Here is a 17,992-nt window from a genome sequence, read left to right as displayed (position 1 = left end):
GTCGCTCCTTTCTTTTTCCCATCATCTGATCAGCTCAGCGATCAATCAAAGTAGAAAGGTGTGCAGGAAGGAAACGACTTCATGTTATGTTTTTATGCATCAAACCTCTTTATCTGAAGAATACATGGATATGAAAATCTTCCTCACACTCACAAATATATAAATAGAAAAATACAGCTAAGAGAGATTTGTCTGTAAAGGAAGAAAGAATGGCGAGTGTGTGTGTGTGTGTGTTTGCTCCATCAAATCTACATCTACAACAAGACAGTGAAGAAGAAGTGCTGCTCCCATCCCGACCTCTTCCTCCCTCACTGAGGCGCCTCGTCAGTCTGCAGATATTTGCTGCAGTCGGAGATCTTCTTCACCTGATTGATGCTCAGAGTCTCAGAACACATGGGACACACACCCTCTGTCTCCAGCAGCCTACACACACACACACGCAAGAAATGTTGAGCTATAGTAGAAAGTAAGGGTAAGTAAGTGTGTGTTGTTGCACATGTGGGTCACTTACATGATGAATTGTGAGTAAAGAGCAGGGAATTCACAGTGAGGACACACACACCAGTCCTCCTTCAGCATGTGGCGACCCTGAGGGATGGAGGAGAGGGCTTGAATAAATAAAGCGTCTGGATTAATGGGCTCTGCTGTGTGTGTGTGTGTTGTGTACCGTTGCGATGCAGTACGGCAGGTTGTTCTTGCAGGAGATACACAGCAGCTCGTTCTGTGGCAACTGGGAGCCGCAGAATGGACACGGGGTCGTCTCCTCCTCCAGCTCCGACGTGTCCGGACGACTGAGGCCAGAAAGAGAAGAAGAAGAAAGCCATGAAGAGAGAGAGAAGTTATGTTGGGAGAACAGGAGACACACACACACACACACACACACACACACACACACACACACACACACACACACACACACACACACACACACACACACACACACACACACACACACACACACACACACACACACACACACACACACACACACACACACACACTCTCGTACTGACCGAACCATGGCTTCTATCTTCTTTCTGTACTTAGTGTCGATTTCATTGCGGTACTCCGGCCTCATGAGCATGGCGGCGAAACTGAAGGCCGAGTTCTTCAGGCCGGCACGGTGACACTCGATGACAGCCGACGTCAGAATGGGCACAACGTCTACACACACACAGAGTTATTGCACGTGCACCTGCTTGCATTATGTGGTGGTGAATGTGAGCTTCTCTTATATTTGATGTTCCTTTCCGATATTAATGAGAGAAAAAAGCCACAGTCTAATTTGACTTCCTGACTCACGTGCAGGAAACTTGCTGATGTTGTTGCTCACACGGATGAGCATGCGAGCGCCTTTCAGATGGTCTCCTCTCCTCACATGGGTCTGCGGAAACATGGAGTTCAACATTCAATGGCTCCACCTTTGATCAGATTAGCGACTGAGGGAACTGAACTAAAACAAGCCGGTGTCTCAGTTTGTGTTTTAGAGTAACGACCCTGATCACCTTGACCAGTAAGTATGAGTGAAGGATCATCAGGTTGGTGGCCATCTCAGCAGGGATCTTGATCTTCTGTGCCTGCAGCTCTGTGTACATGCTGAACAACACGTCGTGGGCGTTACGGTAGTTCCCTGCGAACACACAAGCAAGAACAGGATCAACAGTGTGAGCGTGTGTGTGTGACGTGTGTGTGTGTGAGTGTGTGGCGCTGTGTTTGTACCTGCACACTGCTCCTCTCTGGCGATGATGATGGCAGTGCGAGCCGCCTCCCTGTACTGCTGCAGAGCCATGTAGAGCCGGAACAGATACTTGGCATCCTGGGGAGAAATGTGAGAGAAACGTCAACATTTTAGTGAACTCATGACCGAAACACGCGCTCACAATCTGCGTGCAGCTAACGTTTGTTTTGAAACAATTTTTGCAATCAGCTACCAGGACAGAGAACTGGACACATTCTGCAAGTGAAGCAGCTCGGGTGGAGAAACATCAAACGGCAGCGATGCTTAAATATGTAGGAAGGAAAATATTAATAATGAAACAACGCTGCAAAGCCACAACTCCACCTCAAACACATTCACCTCAAACCTTCCATTATACTTTAAGAATCTTCTACACAAAATGGATTCTCCCAACTATGCAAACCTGACCAATGAAATGCGGAATCAAACTGATTTCTCATCTCGTCTCATTCAATGCGGACTCCTTCCTCACCAACACGCCGTCTCCAAGTGCAGAATGCATCAGAATCAAAGGGTTTGTGAATCTTTCTCTTTCAACAGCACACGATGCAGCACTGAACACTGAACACTGAACACACTCCACACACTCTGATCACCACTTTGGGCTGAACATGATTGTTTTCAAACTGCCATTCCGTTATAGATCATTTATTTTTCTTCACCTCTTATTTCGCGTTTTTCTATTCTTGGCTTTGGTTTCTTCACCTACACATCTCTCTTTTTTCTATTCCGTCGTTTTGTTCTTCACCTCCTTTTTTCCTATTTTCTATTCTATAGCTCTTTTCTTCCTTATTCCTTCCTATCCCTCTTCCTTTATTTCTTTCTTTCCTTCCTTTCTTTTCTTTCACCTATTTTTTCAGTTTGTGGAATTTTTTGGGTCTATTGCTCTTTTTCTTCACCTCTTCTTTTTCTTGTTTGAAAGTTTCTTTCTTTTTCCTGAAAGTTTCCGGATATTACCGCTCAAATTTCCCGTCAATTACCGTAAAATTACTGGGGAAAATGTCCCGAGAAAATGTCCCAAAAATGTCCTGAATATTACAAGGAAATTTTGCCCCAAATTACAAGGAAAATTACCGGGAAAAGAAAGAAAGAAACAAAGAAGCTTTCGGGAATCTTTCAGAAACTTAAGGAAACTTTGAGGAACTTTCAGAAGAAGAAAAAAAGAAAGAAAGAAACTTGCGGAATCTTGCGGAAACTGACGGAAACTTACGGGAAATTTACCGAAAAAAGAAACGATCAGGAGAAAGAAGAAAGAAACGTTCAGGGTACTTAAGGGAAACTTTCAGACACTTTGGGAAACTTACAGGGAACTTTCAGGAAACTTGAGGCTTGTTGGAGGTCTGAGTATCGTCTAATACTGAGCGAATGCTTACAGTGTTGATGTGCACACACGCACAAAACCCACACACACACACTAGCAAGGCTACTCACTGAGTGACACTACACAAGTGTAGTGGAAAGAGAAACAGTGGCATAAAACATGAACGACACGATGAATGAGTCAATCAATCAAACCAACTCTTAATACTGCAGATATCAGAAGCGAAGGTTTAGTGTTACCTTTGGCATCCCGTCGCTCTCCCCCATCAGGTAATCAATCAGTTGGTTAGTCAGAGCACCGTCCTTGGCCAGGCCCACCTGGAACACACACACATCCAATAACAATCCATCAAATGTCCAAAGTGAACTCCTCCACTTGAAGACTTCCTGTCTCACCGTCTCTATGGCCATCTCCACCGCCAGGCTGTCATCACTGTTGGGACACTTCAGGAAGTGCTTCAGTGCCTGAGACAGATGGGACAGAAATAAATAATCAACTGATGAACTGAGTCAATCAATCCAGAAGCCAATGGGGGGACGATGAGGCAGAATACACACAAATCAATGATCTGACTGAACATATAAATGCATGTATGAATGAGTGAGCTCATAGCTGATTGACTGAGTTCATACTCTGCTGTACTGTCCACACTTCTGGAAGAACTTTCCAGCTTGCAGGTGTTTCTTCTCCCCTTCAAAGTAGAGAGCAATGCTCTGGTAATCCTCCTGAGTCGCATCTGAGCCTGGACACACACAGACAAACACACAAAGGTAGGTTACCTTGTTCTTCTTATACAATGATGAATGATGTGGGTTAATGTATTTGGAGTATATTCCCATTTGCCCCAAATTCACACAGATTGATGCCATTGCTGCCTGGATGCTGTGTCTGAAATTTTAGTTCTCTTGCTCCCACACACACACACACACACACACACACACACACACACTTACCTATGATGTCTGCATAGACCTCCATCTGTCCATGCTGCTGTGCCAGCTGGAAAGCTTCATCGTTGCACTGTGACATCACCAGGAACTGGATGGCTGAGCCGTAGTCGTTCAGCCGCAGAAAGAACCTAGAATGAGACGGTGACCTCATGAGTCCTCCCGTCCACGACCAACTCTGAAGTACCGCTACCGCTGATACGTTTCCACTTTTTATGGTGGCTGAACATATAACACATATGTTCAGCGTGTTCAGTGTGTGTGTGCACTGATCCAGCCTACCTAGCAACCATCTTTGCTCCATCTATGCTCTGCGTCTCCCTGACAATGCGGACGGCGTCTTCAGGGTTGTTCAGGTGGTCCAGCAGAACACGGATCATGTTGTCCCAATCCTTTGCGCTCTCGTAGGCCTGCGCTGCGTCTTTATACCTGGTGAGCACACACACACACAGACACACACAGACACACACCATTGGCTTTTGTGTCACTGGTCGCAGAGACAGGCGTAGAACAGAGAGTGAGCACCTACTTGCCGTCCACCTCCTTGGCTTTGGCGTACTGCAGGTGGATCTTAGGAGAGGAGACGTGTGGGAGCAGCTCTCCAACCTTCGCCCTGAGTGATTGAAATAAAGTCAGACTGAGTAGAGGCAGAGAGAAACCTCCAGGCGTGTGTGAGTGTGTGTGTGATGGTGTGTACCTCACCAGTTCTTGCAGCGAATGTAGACTGACGCAGCCTTGTCATAATATTGCCCTTTTTCATAAAGTTGAGCCGCCTCTGAATATTGCTGTAAACAAAAACAAGGAAACGAACTAATGTCATTAAAAACAGCAATTCAATACATTTAACCTCTGCTAACCTATAGAAAACTGACAAAACCTGACACCCGAAAGAGGAGGGAGATGGTGGGAGTGCATTGTACCTTCATGCTCTCCAGTATGGCTCCACATTCCTTCTTGAGGACTCTGCTCTGGTGCTGAATGGCCTGAGCCGCTCCTTTCCTGATGTCGCCCATCCGGATGGACATCCTGGCCAAGCCCGCCCTGCACGCCTCATCGTGCTCCAAGAACTGCACAGGAACACAAAGACGGGAGGTGAGGTGAAGACGGTCACAGAGGAGAGACACTGAAGAGGGTCAAACCATCGATCCAATCCAATATTGATTACTTTGTTGTCGTGGGTCAGGCCTTTCTCATAGTGTGCCAGTGCATTCACATAGTCGCCACTGGAAAGACACAAAGGGTTACATTTAGTGTGGCAGGTCTACTGTAGGTTGCCATTTTGTGTGTGTGTGTGTGTCTACTTACATAAACTCCAGATGGACAGCATATTCTTTGGATATAAAGGTAATCTGGTCTTCTGCTAGCCTCTTAGCTAACAGGAGAGCACTGTCCCAATGCAACAGGTCTCTCCTCATCTAAAGCACCAAACAAACAGGAACAACGTTTAGCTCAACATTATAGCTCATGTGGAGAACTTTACTACTTGCAGTGTGTGTGTGTGTGTGTGTGTGTATTACCTCCAGGGCAGCAATGGGAGAGCTTGAGGACAGATAGAGATCCTGGGCCAGGTTGTAGTCACCAAGAAACATGGCTAAATGTCCAGCTAGCAAATTCCTGTCCTCTATACCCTGCAGAGACACACAGAGGTTTGAAGAGAAGTGTGTGTGTGTGTGTGTGTGTGTGTGTGTGTGTGTGTGTGTGTGTGTGTGTGTGTGTGTGGGCAGGTGTAAGCCCTACCTGGATGCTCTGCAGTGACAGCACCATGCCCACATTGCCACTCATGCGGTAGACCTGGATGGCCAGCTCCACCTCCATGTGGACCAGACAGGCTCGGCCAATCTCCACCCAATCCTTTGCGCTGCCTGCAGACTTACAAAGATCCCAGGCTTCTGTAAACCTGACCGCAAACACACACACACACATTAGCACAGATAAATACTCCTTTTGATCCTATAATGTTGAAATCTAACAGAGACTGGTCGTGATTCATTTTGCTGCTGACCTCTTGAGCATGAGAGCCTGAGCCAGCTGCTTGCTGAGCTCCTGCGCTGAGCCCGATTGTGTGCTGGATGGACGGTTGAGGAAGGAGTGTGTGCTCAGTGCCACCTCGCTGGTTTTGCCACTTGGTGTCTGACACGTGAGCTCCCCATTGTACAGCAGCAAAGGCCTCTGGGAGTAAAGGAGCGCGGTGCTACCAACCAACACCACCTGGAGACCTGGGGAGAGAGAGAGAGACAGAGAGAGAGAGAGAGAGAGAGAGAGAGAGAGAGAGAGAGAGAGAGAGAGAGAGAGAGAGAGAGAGAGAGAGAGAGAGAGAGAGAGAGAGAGAGACAGACAGACAGACAGACAGACAGACAGACAGACAGACAGACAGACAGACAGACAGAGAGAGAGAGAGACAGACAGAGAGAGAGAGAGATAGAGAGAGAGAGAGCTTGGTCTAGGGTTAAAGGAATATTTTAGGGTCAACACATACCTGCTCATGATGACATAAGCATCATATTGTTCATACCATATATGGTGTTCTTATGCAGGGCGTAGGTGGAGACCTTGTCCTCATCGTAAGCTACAAACACTCCTCCATCAGCGTGCCAGTTCTCCCACAGCACACCTGTGATGGTGGGAGAGAAGTTGGGGAGCTCGTAGCAGGAGTCTGTCGCCTGGATGGCCACACACACACACACACACACACACACACACACACACACACACACACACACATTTAATGAAAAACGTCTTGGTTCATTCACTGTTGCTCTAAATGTGTGTGACCGAGGTGTGAACGAGGCGGAGGTACTGACGTTCCCAGGCGAGAGCAGGAAGCCGCTGTTCTTGTCGTCAATAAAGACCAACCGAGTGCCATTTGGGTCAGGGAACACCTTCCTCACACCCACAGAGTGGCTGTAGCTGCTCACTGTCTGCCAGTCCTCCACCAACACACACACCACATCACCTGACTGAGAGAGAGAGAGAGGGAGAGAGAGAGAGAGAGAGAGAGAGAGGATTATGTCGTTTGAAATCTGCATCGGCTTTCCAAGAAATGTGGTAAATGGAGCTGTGAGTCTCACATCAGTGCCGTAGTAGAGGAAGTCGGCGGTGAGCGCGTGGCACAGGATTCGACCTTTCCTCTCCTCATCTGGAAACAGCTTCATCTGCTTCTTCTCCTCCTGGTCTTTGGCCTCAATCTACAACACACACACACACACACACACAGATGTACATTTACAGTGAGCACTACCTGTCACACAATTAACACAAACATTGATTCATTCAAATACATGAATAACAGTTTATCCCATTAGTCTGTCATACAGGTGTTATATCACACACACACACACACACACACACACACAGGTGACTCACCATGTGCAGCTGAACCTTCCCCTCAAACAGAGCTGCTGCATAGTCTGAGTTGAGGCACATGCTGGCTATCGTCCCCAAGTACTCAATGTCCTTCAGCTTTGTAAAACCTGAGTGACACACACACAGTATCACACACACTCATCCAGCTGTCAGCACTTAAAACCATGTAGTATCATTTGAATGGTGGACACCTGTACACACCAGGCTCTTGCTCCACCAGGGCGTAGAACCAGGCTCTGTTGTTCATCCCCACAGCCACATGGTACGGCCCCACCGCCATGAATGTGGGCTCCACCTCCACTTCGATGGCCACTGGACTTTCCTGTCAAACACGGCATCAGAGAATTCCTGAAAAGATTTCTTCAACATCACACAGCTCCATAGTCGACACAGTTTAATGGTTTGATTCAACCGCAGTCTTAAACCCAGATTATCTGAACTCAAGCCTTGATTTGCTCTTTTGTTGTATAAACACAAAGTTACAAAGTAACAAAGTTACAAAGTCATCCTTCTCAACTTTGTTCCTTGCTGCTGAAAAACACCATCATTTCTGTGTGTGTGTGAGTGTGAGTGTGTCCTCACCCCCTCCACCTGGTTGGAGACTGTGACCTCCAGCAGGGAGGTCAGGTAGGCCAGCCTGGTACCAAAACTGTCACCCAGGATAGGCAGCCTGGTCAGGAAGACATGGAGCGTCCCTCTCTGTGTGGACACCGCTAACAGCTGACCATCATCTGTCCAGCACAGCTGATCCAGGCCTGGTGGGGGAGGGGAGGGGGCAGGAGATGGGGAGGTACAGAGGCAAAGGTGAGTGAAGACTAGATGATGGAGCGCCGCCTGGTTGGAGCTGATACAGTTGAACCTGAAATGATGGTTTGGCAGTAAAGTAATGAAGTCTGTCTCACCTTTAGTCTCATCCTCCAAATGAACGATGTTACTGATGTCTTTGAGTTCAGAGAGTTCATGGATCTTAATGCTGCAACGACACACACACACACACACACACGCACACACACACACACACAAACACACACACACACACACATGCACACAGAGCAGTTAACAGGGTAACATAGATACTGATGATTGAGTTGATCCTTTTAAAAGTGTGTTTGTGTGTGTGTACCTGTTGTCTCCACAGGAGGCAGCCTTATTTAAAGCTTGTGAGATGGCCACACTGTTCAGGCTGTCTTTATGGTTGTGAGCCTGGTAGAGCTCCTGCCCGATCTCCCTGATGTGGGTGGAGATGACCACAAAGTAACCATGGGAGAAGCCGATGAGAATGTAGCCATCACCGTACCTGCAAGTGACGCACAGAGCCAGAGAGATACGTTTAGAACAAATACTCCACTGACACGATTCAGAGCCGGTGTTTAGTGGTGAACCTCTGTGTGTGTGTGTGTGTGTGTGTGTGTGTGTGTGTGTGTGTGTGTGTGTGTGTGTGTGTGTGTGTGTGTGTGTGTGTGTGTGTACGAGTGCAGTACCAGCGGTAGGAGACGATGCTTCCATAACGCTCCTGGAAGGCCAATTCAATGGGGTTCTCAGGGTCGTTGAGGTTGAAAAGCAGCAGCGTCTTCTTACCCACAGACACACTCACCTGAAGGATCATTGGTTGCAGCAGTGAGGTAAACACACAGCACAACACAACTAGTTCTTCCTAAATCACCATTTTTTTATCTCTAGAATAGAATAGAATAGAATGTATTGATCAGCATCAGCGAGGTCAGCAAACTTACAGTGCTTTCTCCCTGAGAGGACCTTTCATCCGTCTTCATCATAGAAAAGTAAACGTCGGCAGGCTCCTGACGCAGTGTCGTCTGTAAAGAGAGAATTCAGTGTCATCAGGGAGGAATGAAAGGTTCGCTGGCTCCTCTTCCTCATCTTTTTTCCACTATTCTTCCTCCTGTGTGTGTGTGTGTGTCTGTGTGTGCTTACCTGTCGGATGGTGTCCCCCTCGTGATTACTGATGCTCAAACTACGGTCATCACTGCCGAGGGCCAGCAGGTTCTGACTGCTCCAGCACCCACAGGTGATCCTCTTTGTGTGTTTACCTAATATACATGATGAAGAAGAGAGGAAGATCAACAAACAAACAAGTGAACAACCACAAACAAGTATCTCTGTGTGCGTATGTGTGTGTGTATTACCCAGTACAGGGATCTTGCGTGACGTCTGCTGGTTATAGATCAACAGGTTTCCTTTAACTGTCCCGACTGCCAACAGTGGGCCCGTCTTTGACCACAAGATGAAGGACATCTGATCTCTGTTGACGTCGGCAAACAACAGGACAGAAATTGTGAGACGTGATCGCTAAGAGCGTAAACAATCCTCATGCCTGCTGGTCTCACCTCATGCCGCTGTCTATCTGGGACGTCTTATTGACACTGGCGTCCCACATGTAAATGGAGCTGGATTTCTCTGCTACCACCGCCAGAATGTCTCCGTCCTTATCCCAGTCCATGGACACACAGCGCCTACGAGGAAAAATAAGGAGAGTTGATGGAAAAGGGGATTAAAAACTGTGGGACAGCGAGTGTTTATGTGTTGAACCTTCTGTGATTGGATGAAACATGTCCTCATTCTTACCCTGGAAGGCTGAGTTCAGACATCTTCTGTCCATGACGATCAAATATCTTCACAGAGTTGTCATGTCTGCATGATTAGAGGCATGTCGCATATTTTATTTATTTTGTACTCTTTTAAATCCACAATCAAGAGTTTCTTAGCACACCAATGGTTTACTCACCCTGCAACAGCAATGTAGTTGCCAAGGGTCTTCTGCCATTTATAGAGGAGACTGGAACCTGCCCAAGGTTTGTCTGCCAGGCTGAAAACACGCTGTGAACAGAGATCACTCCGTGTCAGCTGTGACCTCCAGAGAGTAAGACACTAACACAGACTAACAATACTGAGATGGTTATTGCTCATGCGGCAGTAGCTCAGTCCATAGGGGACTCAGCTTGGGAGGGTCGCAGGTCCGAGTCTGTGGACCTTGGACCAAGCCGGGCACCGAACCTCAGATTTGCACTGGCTGCCTGCTCTGGTGCATGTGTGTGTAAGAGCGAACAGCTACAGGGTGGAATGATGATTTCAGCACATTTTACAAAAAACGCTGCATGCTATAGCTTTAATCTGCTGTAACAGAAGTTTAATTTCACTATATACGAAACACTTAATACCAAACCAATCTTTACTGTTGCATTTTAGCTGCAAACCCAAAACCTAAGCAAAGCATACATTCAGGTGAACATTAGAGCACTTGGCCACGTCCTTATGTGTGAGGCAGAATTCAGGAATGAACCCATGAGTAAACATGTAAACAGCAACAGCTACCGCTAATGTCAACATGAGTCCATGTTCCAGTGGTTTTTGTTAGCATTTGCAGGCTAACTACAGCGCGAGCTCTGCCGTGTGGTTAAAGTCGCAATAAAGCGCGTCAGTGCCGCGTCTCCGGTACAAACCTTCATTTTAACGCCTTCGTCGTATCATTTGTTTCACTCTCAGGTTCGGTAGAAGCTATAGTGATGCCGTAAGTCTGCACAAACTACAGTGATGTCATAGGCGTCTGCAGAAGCTTTAGTGATGTCATAGCAACGGGCACTAGCCAATGAAGCGCCCATGATTTCTTCTTCTGGTATTTATATCGGCTTGTCCAGCGATGTGCACTTTACCGCCACCTAATGGACTGGAGTTATACTATGTATTTAGTATTTTGTTTGTTTTTTATAAAGCCACATTGTCACTTAAAGTTTCGAAATCTAGCAGAAATCTAGCTGGATTGCATTTAAATGTAACCATAATTCTGCCCACCAAAACAAACAAACAAAATATGACCAACAAACAGACAAAATAAATCACCACATACACAATTCAAACGCTGTATGTCACACTTTCAACCAGTGGGTGGTGCAAAGTGTCAAGAATAACAGTTGAGTGTGCTCTCCCTCTGTCTCTCTAAGCCTACACACACACTGTACAGAAGGTACCATAGGACAGGTATTATATGGTTATGAAGCTTACTTAATATCCCCAAACCGGATGTAGAATTTGTTGCAGTAAGAATGATGTGTTTGTTAGTGACAAATACGCATGACACAAGTCTCGAGCTGTTTGTTTCACCCATGTGCATTCCTGTCACATATAATAGACTCAGGTGCTGTTAAGGCGGAAAGACAAGGTCACTGGCATAATTTCTCAAAGGCACCGTGTGCTGTTTTCCAAAGCTTGTTGTGATTTACTGCTTCCCCTGCAATAAATAACAGAGTGAATCAGTTGGTCTATTGGCCATGGGCCCGGGGTTAAAGGATTGTGAACATTCCTCACACACAGTCTCACTCAGTTAATGTCCTGTCACCGGATCAGACTGTAACTTTTAATTTAGGAGACATAATTCAGAAAAACTCTCAAGGCCAAAACAATGAATTCCGGCACATTCTTCCACTGTCAACATCGATTCTGCTGCAACATCGGAATGTTTACATCTTACGTGTTCTTCTTAAAGACAAATGTGTGTGGGTATATGATATAAGAAAGACAAGGAAATACTGTAATTCCAATTTTAAAATTTATTGTAAAAAGGACCCATAACATTATATTACAGAATATTTTATAGAGAAGTACTTTGCACTGTACAGTAGAATTAACTGAAGACATTCTATATTATTTCACAACACCTCATCATGATCTCAGCTCATGGTACAAAAACACACTAACACATTATATATTTAATGAGCATTGTATCATATACAGCAGAATGCAGTTAGACTAGATACAGCTTTAATTTAAACTCCTTTACATCATATACACTAAACCTATGGTAAGATTTGGAATGTGGTGGTGACTTTCTCACCTTTTATTGCTCTGATCTAAAGAGAACTCAGAGCGGGAAAGAAATAGAAAAATAAACATCGTCTCTGCTTTTCACGTCACGTCGAGACGTTGGGAGGCTTTTTGATCTGCACCGGCTCCTGGGACGCTTGGCTTGCAGCTGCGTGTTTAAGTGTGTGTCTGTGAGCGTATTCATGTGTGTACGGTGTGTCTGCATGTGTCAGTTCACACAGGATGCCTTCTTTGCCTCTCACAGTCACACAGACATGCACACACACATACACAGATCCAAGTAAACAAGGAAAAACACATTTACAGTAAGAATACATTAGTAGTTGTGTCGTGTTCCAGCATTGAACCTGCAGCAAGAATCTGTGTATTCTTGAGTTTCCTTCCCATGTATTTCAAGCTAAACAAGCTCAAACATTCAGACATGTTAAGTTTTAACAAAGGATTCACTTTGCCTTCCAGTCTGGAACCTTGACTGCAGTCAAAGTCAGCATTAGATTTAATATCGGTTAGAAATGAACATCAAACAAAACAGTGAGAGAAACTGGATCTAGGTTATTAGGTTCAGTCTTATTATTATTTTCACATGAGAATAATCTTCATTTTGACTCTATTCTGCTCTAAATTGGAATGGAACGTGTATCTGTGTGTGTGGGGGGGGTGTGTGTCTGTGTCTGTGTGTGTGTGTGCGCACTTGTGATGAAATGGGAAAATGGGGATAAAGGGAAAGCAGCAGGGAATTGAGGATGTGGAGAGAGGAAGGGGAGGATTCTCATTTGAGATAAAAATATACTCCTTGCAATCTTGACCACACTACGTGCAAACCCACACACACAGAAACATTGACAGAGTAAAAAGAGATGGTAGGAGGTGCAGAGAAATGTTCAACTAGCTCAGCATATATCAGCCTTTTCTTTGGGGCAAAACAGTAAAAAACTACATTTTCCTGCAGCGATGCATAAACACCACAGTGAGTTAGCATTGTATCAGAGCATGATGGGTCTCTGTCACATGTTACTCGGGGAGAATAACAATGTTAAAGAATGTGAGGAAGAACCAAAATGGAAATGAGAGGTCGTAAAAACGGAACAATAAAGTGAACATAGCGCTCGTTAGGCTCTAAAATGATGCAACATTACAAACAAACTTGAAAGAACGTGATAAAAGTAAAGTGTTGGTTGACAGGCTTTGGACCAAATCATGTCTGAATATAGCTGCTCATGACACCCAGAGTCTTCCTTTCATCTATCGTCAAAATACGGAGAGGGAAAGGGAGAGAAGAAGAGCGTGCAGCATCTTGACAGATGAACAGGGGATTAAAATAGCATCAACTCAGGCAATCAGATATTGTTAGAAAAACCGAGGGGGAAAATGATGAGGCATCGCAGACGAGCGTCTCCTTCCGTTTCACCTTTCTGTCACCACAAATACAAACTGAAAGCAACTCTGCCTGCTTTGTTTGTGTGTGTGTGTGTGTGTGTGTGTGTGCCCGACCTTGTCTAGGGGGAAGAAAATAAGAGCTAAGAAATAACTGGGACAGCTGCTCTGTCACGCTCACATAAACTCAGGTGCAGGTTCTTCTTGGTCATGGTTGTGGGTGGCGGAAAGTACCAGGATGTTCAAATAGACACACACAGCTCTGACGTGAATCCTCACACTTTCCGACGGACCAGGAGACTTTGTAGGAGCTCCGACGTGCTCCGTAACGATGCCTTGCCTTCTGGTTTAGCCGACAAGTCGGTGAACGCCATGGTGTAACACGCAGGCAGGCAGACAGGTCCTCCTCCCTTTGTATGTGTGTGTATGTGTGTGTGTCCTCACAGTTTGACGGCCACAACACAGGCACCAGCCCTGCCCAGACACAGAGAGGCGACCTAGAACGAAAAAACAGAGGGATGGTAGCAGGAATATACGACTCGGGGAGAGGAAGCAGTGTGTCGCCCGATGCTGAACCCTGCAGCCTCAGCGTGATGCGTTCATGGCCTCTTTTGTGTTGGTGTTCGTACACACACTGCGGTATTAGAATGCACAATAGGCAAACCTGAACTCCACATGCTGCCTGTTCCACTCGTCTGCTGCTAGAAAATGCAGCGACCCGACCGCCCATTAAAGTAAAAGCACCTTTGTTGTTTTTATAGTGTTGTTATGACTTCAGTGGATGTAAATGAGCCATAAACAAAGGTTTCAAGAGCCGCATGTGGCCCAGGAGCCTCGTAATGAGGAAGGCTGAATAAACGTACTCAGTGTCAGTGTACATAACTTTACCTTACCACCTCTCAGGCATTCACACGGTGCTGCTGAAGCTGAAGCTGAAGCTGAAGCTGCAGCTGAAGCACGAGCGGCTGTGCCAGTGGAATGTGTGTGATCTTCAGACCGGGTTTGTTTGTTTCTGCTTCTGACAGCCGTCTGAATGTTCCCTGTGTCCGCCCTGTTATTCCGCTCGTGTTTCTCAGCAGGGTGCACGTCTCTAAAATGGCAGCCGGCAATCCTCTGAGGCTAGACCGCAGAGACCGAGGGTACAACGTTTGGATTCTGGCAGAGACTCCTGAGTGGTGCTGAGTGGGAGCGCTGTTCCACTTTAAAGCGGCTCCTCTCTTTCCCCACCGCAACAGCAGCGATCAATTAGCATGAGGAAAACCACACAGTTACATAAAGGTGATAACAACAGCGAGGTGAGCTGCAGGACGCACACACCACCTGCTTCTACCACCCTCAGTGTGCACGTCACCGCTCTGGTGGTCTATTCATCATTTGGTCACATTGTTTGTCGTTCATATATGTGAGTTAAGTGAGTTTTATCAGTGTGTGTGTGGCGTGTGTACCTGTGTCCACTCGTTGGTTTGAGGGTCGTAAGACTCCACAGTGTTAAGGTACACCTGCCCGTCATAACCGCCCACAGCAAAGAGATGGTCGCCAAGGAGACAAACGCCGACGGCATCTCTGCTGAGGCTCATGGGGGCGACTGCAGTCCAGGCGTCTGTCTGAGGGTCATACCTGCACACACACACACACACACACACACACACACACACACACACACACACACACACACACACACACACACACAAGACAGATCTATGATTCATCTCCACTTCTGTTCAGTCAATGCTGACTTCAATGCTTCACTATAAGTATCTCAAATTATGCATTTAAATAAATACAGGTCAGGAACAAGCTCACTTATAGTAGCTGAATATTAATACTCAATCAATATTAGCTGATGTTACTCTTCCCAAATATCAGAATAGGTCAAAATCTGACATGAACACAATGAAAGGGCTACTTAAATGACCACAAACACACACACACACACAAACACACACACACACACACACACACACACCTCTCCACACAGTCGCTTAGCCGTGAGGACAGCGACGAGGCCGGAGCATCGTGACCTCCGATGGCATACAGGAAGCCGTTCCACGTGGCCACGCCCACTCCACCACGCCGTTTAGCCATGGGAGCACAACCAGTCCACCTGGAGGAGAACACAACGTCACAGTTAGAACTCTTTACTAGATTTCTAAAAAAAAAACCTTTAAACTTTAATCTCCATATAAAGTCTGTAACCTTGACGACCGTGTTCTCTTGCTATTTCTGGTCTAAACCCTTCCACTAAAGAGCGTAATGAGGGTCTTTAACCAACAGAAGTGTGGCCTCCTCCACTAAACCCCTGAGCTTTAGCTGTCACCTCTGATCGCTGTGTGAGGAACCTTTACTCCACTAGAGAGGAGAGGAGGCAGTAAATAATGGAGGAGAGGACAATTAATTCAGCTCCCATGCCAACGTCCCCGGGCCCCCACCTGTTGGTGTGAGGGTCGAAACACTCCACTGAGCGCAGACAGGATGAGCCGTCACGCCCGCCTACCGCATACAACCTGAGAGGAACACAGTGGGGTTGTTATTCTTCTGGACACGCACGCACACACACACACACACAAAGACACACAGACAGAGAGAGACACACACACACACAAATCCTCGTTGGATTTGGCCATTTCAGATTTGTGACACGTCTATGTGTGTGTGTGTGTATATATGTGTGTGCGTGTGTGTGTTTTGTACGACACAGGTGAAGTAAGGGAAGAGGCAACATCAGCAGCACTCTTGGGGAATCACGAGCCGCTCTTTCAGTGTGTGTGTGTATGTGTGTGTGTGAGGAGGGCAAAGACCAAAACAAGTGCAACTGGACTAGTCAAGCAAATAATGAGCTCCATCAGGCAAAGACACACACACACACACACACACACACACACACACACACACACACAGCTGCAGGGCATGCTTTGCACGAATCGGTTGTTTCTGTATTAATCTCCATGTAAAAAAGCTTTGTTGTTTGTCTCTGAGGTAACTGGTGCAGTGTTGTGATACTAAGAGGTTGTGTTGTGGAATAGAAATAGAAAAAGCAAATATTAGCTCTTAATACATGTCAGTATATGCGTGTGTGTGTGTGTGTGTGTGTGTGTGTGTGTATCGTTTCCATCCTGAGCGTGTGCATCTTAACACTAACACTAACCTTCACTTTGTTTATTCTCTAAACGAATGAGCAGAAACCTGTTTATGTAGCGTTCAGGTACAGCAGTGTGTATATAGGAGGAGTGTGTATAGTGATGGTACCATGGTAACGTACTGTATGTATGAATGTGCTCCTTTTGAGTCACTACTGCTTTTTGTTTCATTCATCATAATCTAACAGTGAGAGGAGATTTGATTGACTGGTAAAGTGCAGCATGTTGGGACTTTTGTGATGTCACTTACTTTCCATTGAGCACAGCCACGCCCACAGTGCTCCTGGGCGTGGCCATGCTGGCAACGAAGCTCCACTGGCGAGCGTGAGGGTCCCACCTGGTTGAGAATCACACAGAAGTGGTTAGCCTCATGGTAGAGTCACTCATTTCAACTATCGGGGCTCTAAGTGTGAAACTATTAGATGTCTTCTCAGCCTTTGACGTCTCTGTGTGTGTGTGAGTCCTTCCTCACCTTTCCACCGTGCTGAGGTAGCTCCAGCCATCGTGTCCTCCCACCGCGTACATGGGCCCCTCTAGGACCGCTACGCCTGCACACACACACACACACACACACACCCCCCCACACACACGCACACGCACACACACACGTGATTAAATCATGGCAGCTCACCAAATCGTTATCAGCCCAGACAAGATCATAAAAGCGCCCAGATGTGAGGACAAGGGTGTGTGTTTTTATTGTGTGTGCAACTGCAGCGAGGCCATTAAGCATGCTGAGATAGTGGCATGATGACACCTTCATAGGCAGAGGATTTATCTGCCACAACATCTGGGGCTCCAGATGTGTGCTTGAAACCCCCCCACCCTTGACATGCAGGCACACAGTTACACACACACACACACACACACACACACACACACACACACACACACACTCCAGCCCACACACAGCAGGCGTTGTCATTGTCGTTTGGCACAGCGAGAGAGGAGACTGTCCTTCACACAGAGCATTCAATCACTCACCACCTGATCCACAGCTGATGATCTGTAGCTAAGCTTGACCCCTGACCTCCCAGTAGACTGCCATCAATGATATATCACTAAAGTTTACTTGTTCAGAGCCACACTTCACTCCATAGGCACAGCTGGCAGCATCAACTTAATTAAACCTCATTGCGACTCCTCTCCCCTGTGAGCTCGTGTGTGTGTCAGGCGTGTTTGCGTTAAAGCGGCGGCGCCTCACCTAAGCCGTGCCTGTGTGTGGACATGGGGGGCATGACGCTCCAGGTCTTGCTGTGAGGGTTGTAACACTCCA

The 17,992-nt window shown here is 46.6% G+C and overlaps 2 protein-coding genes across 2 annotated transcripts in view; both read right to left on the bottom strand.

Moving 5' to 3' along the window:
- Positions 1-69: 69 nt before the first annotated feature.
- wdr19 (WD repeat domain 19) lies at positions 70-10,931 on the bottom strand. The gene is made up of 36 exons (XM_076165461.1): positions 10,828-10,931; positions 10,113-10,204; positions 9,953-10,018; positions 9,715-9,840; positions 9,514-9,629; positions 9,302-9,417; positions 9,103-9,183; positions 8,851-8,963; positions 8,493-8,666; positions 8,272-8,342; positions 7,952-8,124; positions 7,571-7,691; positions 7,370-7,476; positions 7,075-7,191; positions 6,808-6,963; positions 6,519-6,666; positions 6,009-6,222; positions 5,744-5,903; positions 5,524-5,634; positions 5,312-5,421; positions 5,172-5,229; positions 4,927-5,073; positions 4,709-4,791; positions 4,536-4,619; positions 4,289-4,435; positions 4,013-4,137; positions 3,692-3,801; positions 3,455-3,523; positions 3,299-3,376; positions 1,720-1,816; positions 1,506-1,630; positions 1,303-1,384; positions 1,014-1,164; positions 668-791; positions 512-588; positions 70-423 (listed from the first exon to the last, which is right to left on the bottom strand). The coding sequence occupies exons 1-36, from the start codon at positions 10,831-10,833 to the stop codon at positions 309-311; spliced, it is 4,050 nt and encodes a 1,349-aa protein (XP_076021576.1). The 5' UTR covers positions 10,834-10,931; the 3' UTR covers positions 70-308.
- A 1,398-nt stretch (positions 10,932-12,329) lies between these two features.
- The window catches only part of klhl5 (kelch-like family member 5), an 18,429-nt gene continuing 12,766 nt past the window's right edge, over positions 12,330-17,992 (bottom strand). The window contains 7 exon segments of the mRNA XM_076165451.1: positions 12,330-14,076; positions 15,025-15,196; positions 15,546-15,683; positions 16,009-16,083; positions 16,967-17,053; positions 17,189-17,264; positions 17,921-17,992. The exon segment at positions 17,921-17,992 is cut by the window's right edge and continues 153 nt beyond it. Coding sequence (XP_076021566.1) covers positions 14,020-14,076; positions 15,025-15,196; positions 15,546-15,683; positions 16,009-16,083; positions 16,967-17,053; positions 17,189-17,264; positions 17,921-17,992 — 677 coding nt within the window. The 3' untranslated portion in view covers positions 12,330-14,019.

This window comes from Genypterus blacodes, unplaced genomic scaffold (assembly GCF_046128005.1).
Source record: "Genypterus blacodes isolate CSIRO-AG114 ecotype Tasmania unplaced genomic scaffold, CSIRO-AGI_Gbla_v1 ptg000145l_1, whole genome shotgun sequence".
Lineage (NCBI taxonomy): Eukaryota > Metazoa > Chordata > Actinopteri > Ophidiiformes > Ophidiidae > Genypterus > Genypterus blacodes.
Note: the sequence above shows the minus strand (reverse complement) of the source record. Positions and strands in the feature narration are given on the sequence as shown.

Coding starts and splice junctions, on each gene's coding strand:
- wdr19 (XM_076165461.1), bottom strand. Junction 9,841..9,952: donor TCTGAACTCAGCCTTCCAGG/GTAAGAATGAGG, acceptor TTTTCCTCGTAG/GCGCTGTGTGTCCATGGACT. Junction 3,524..3,691: donor AGTGTGGACAGTACAGCAGA/GTATGAACTCAG, acceptor CATCTGTCTCAG/GCACTGAAGCACTTCCTGAA.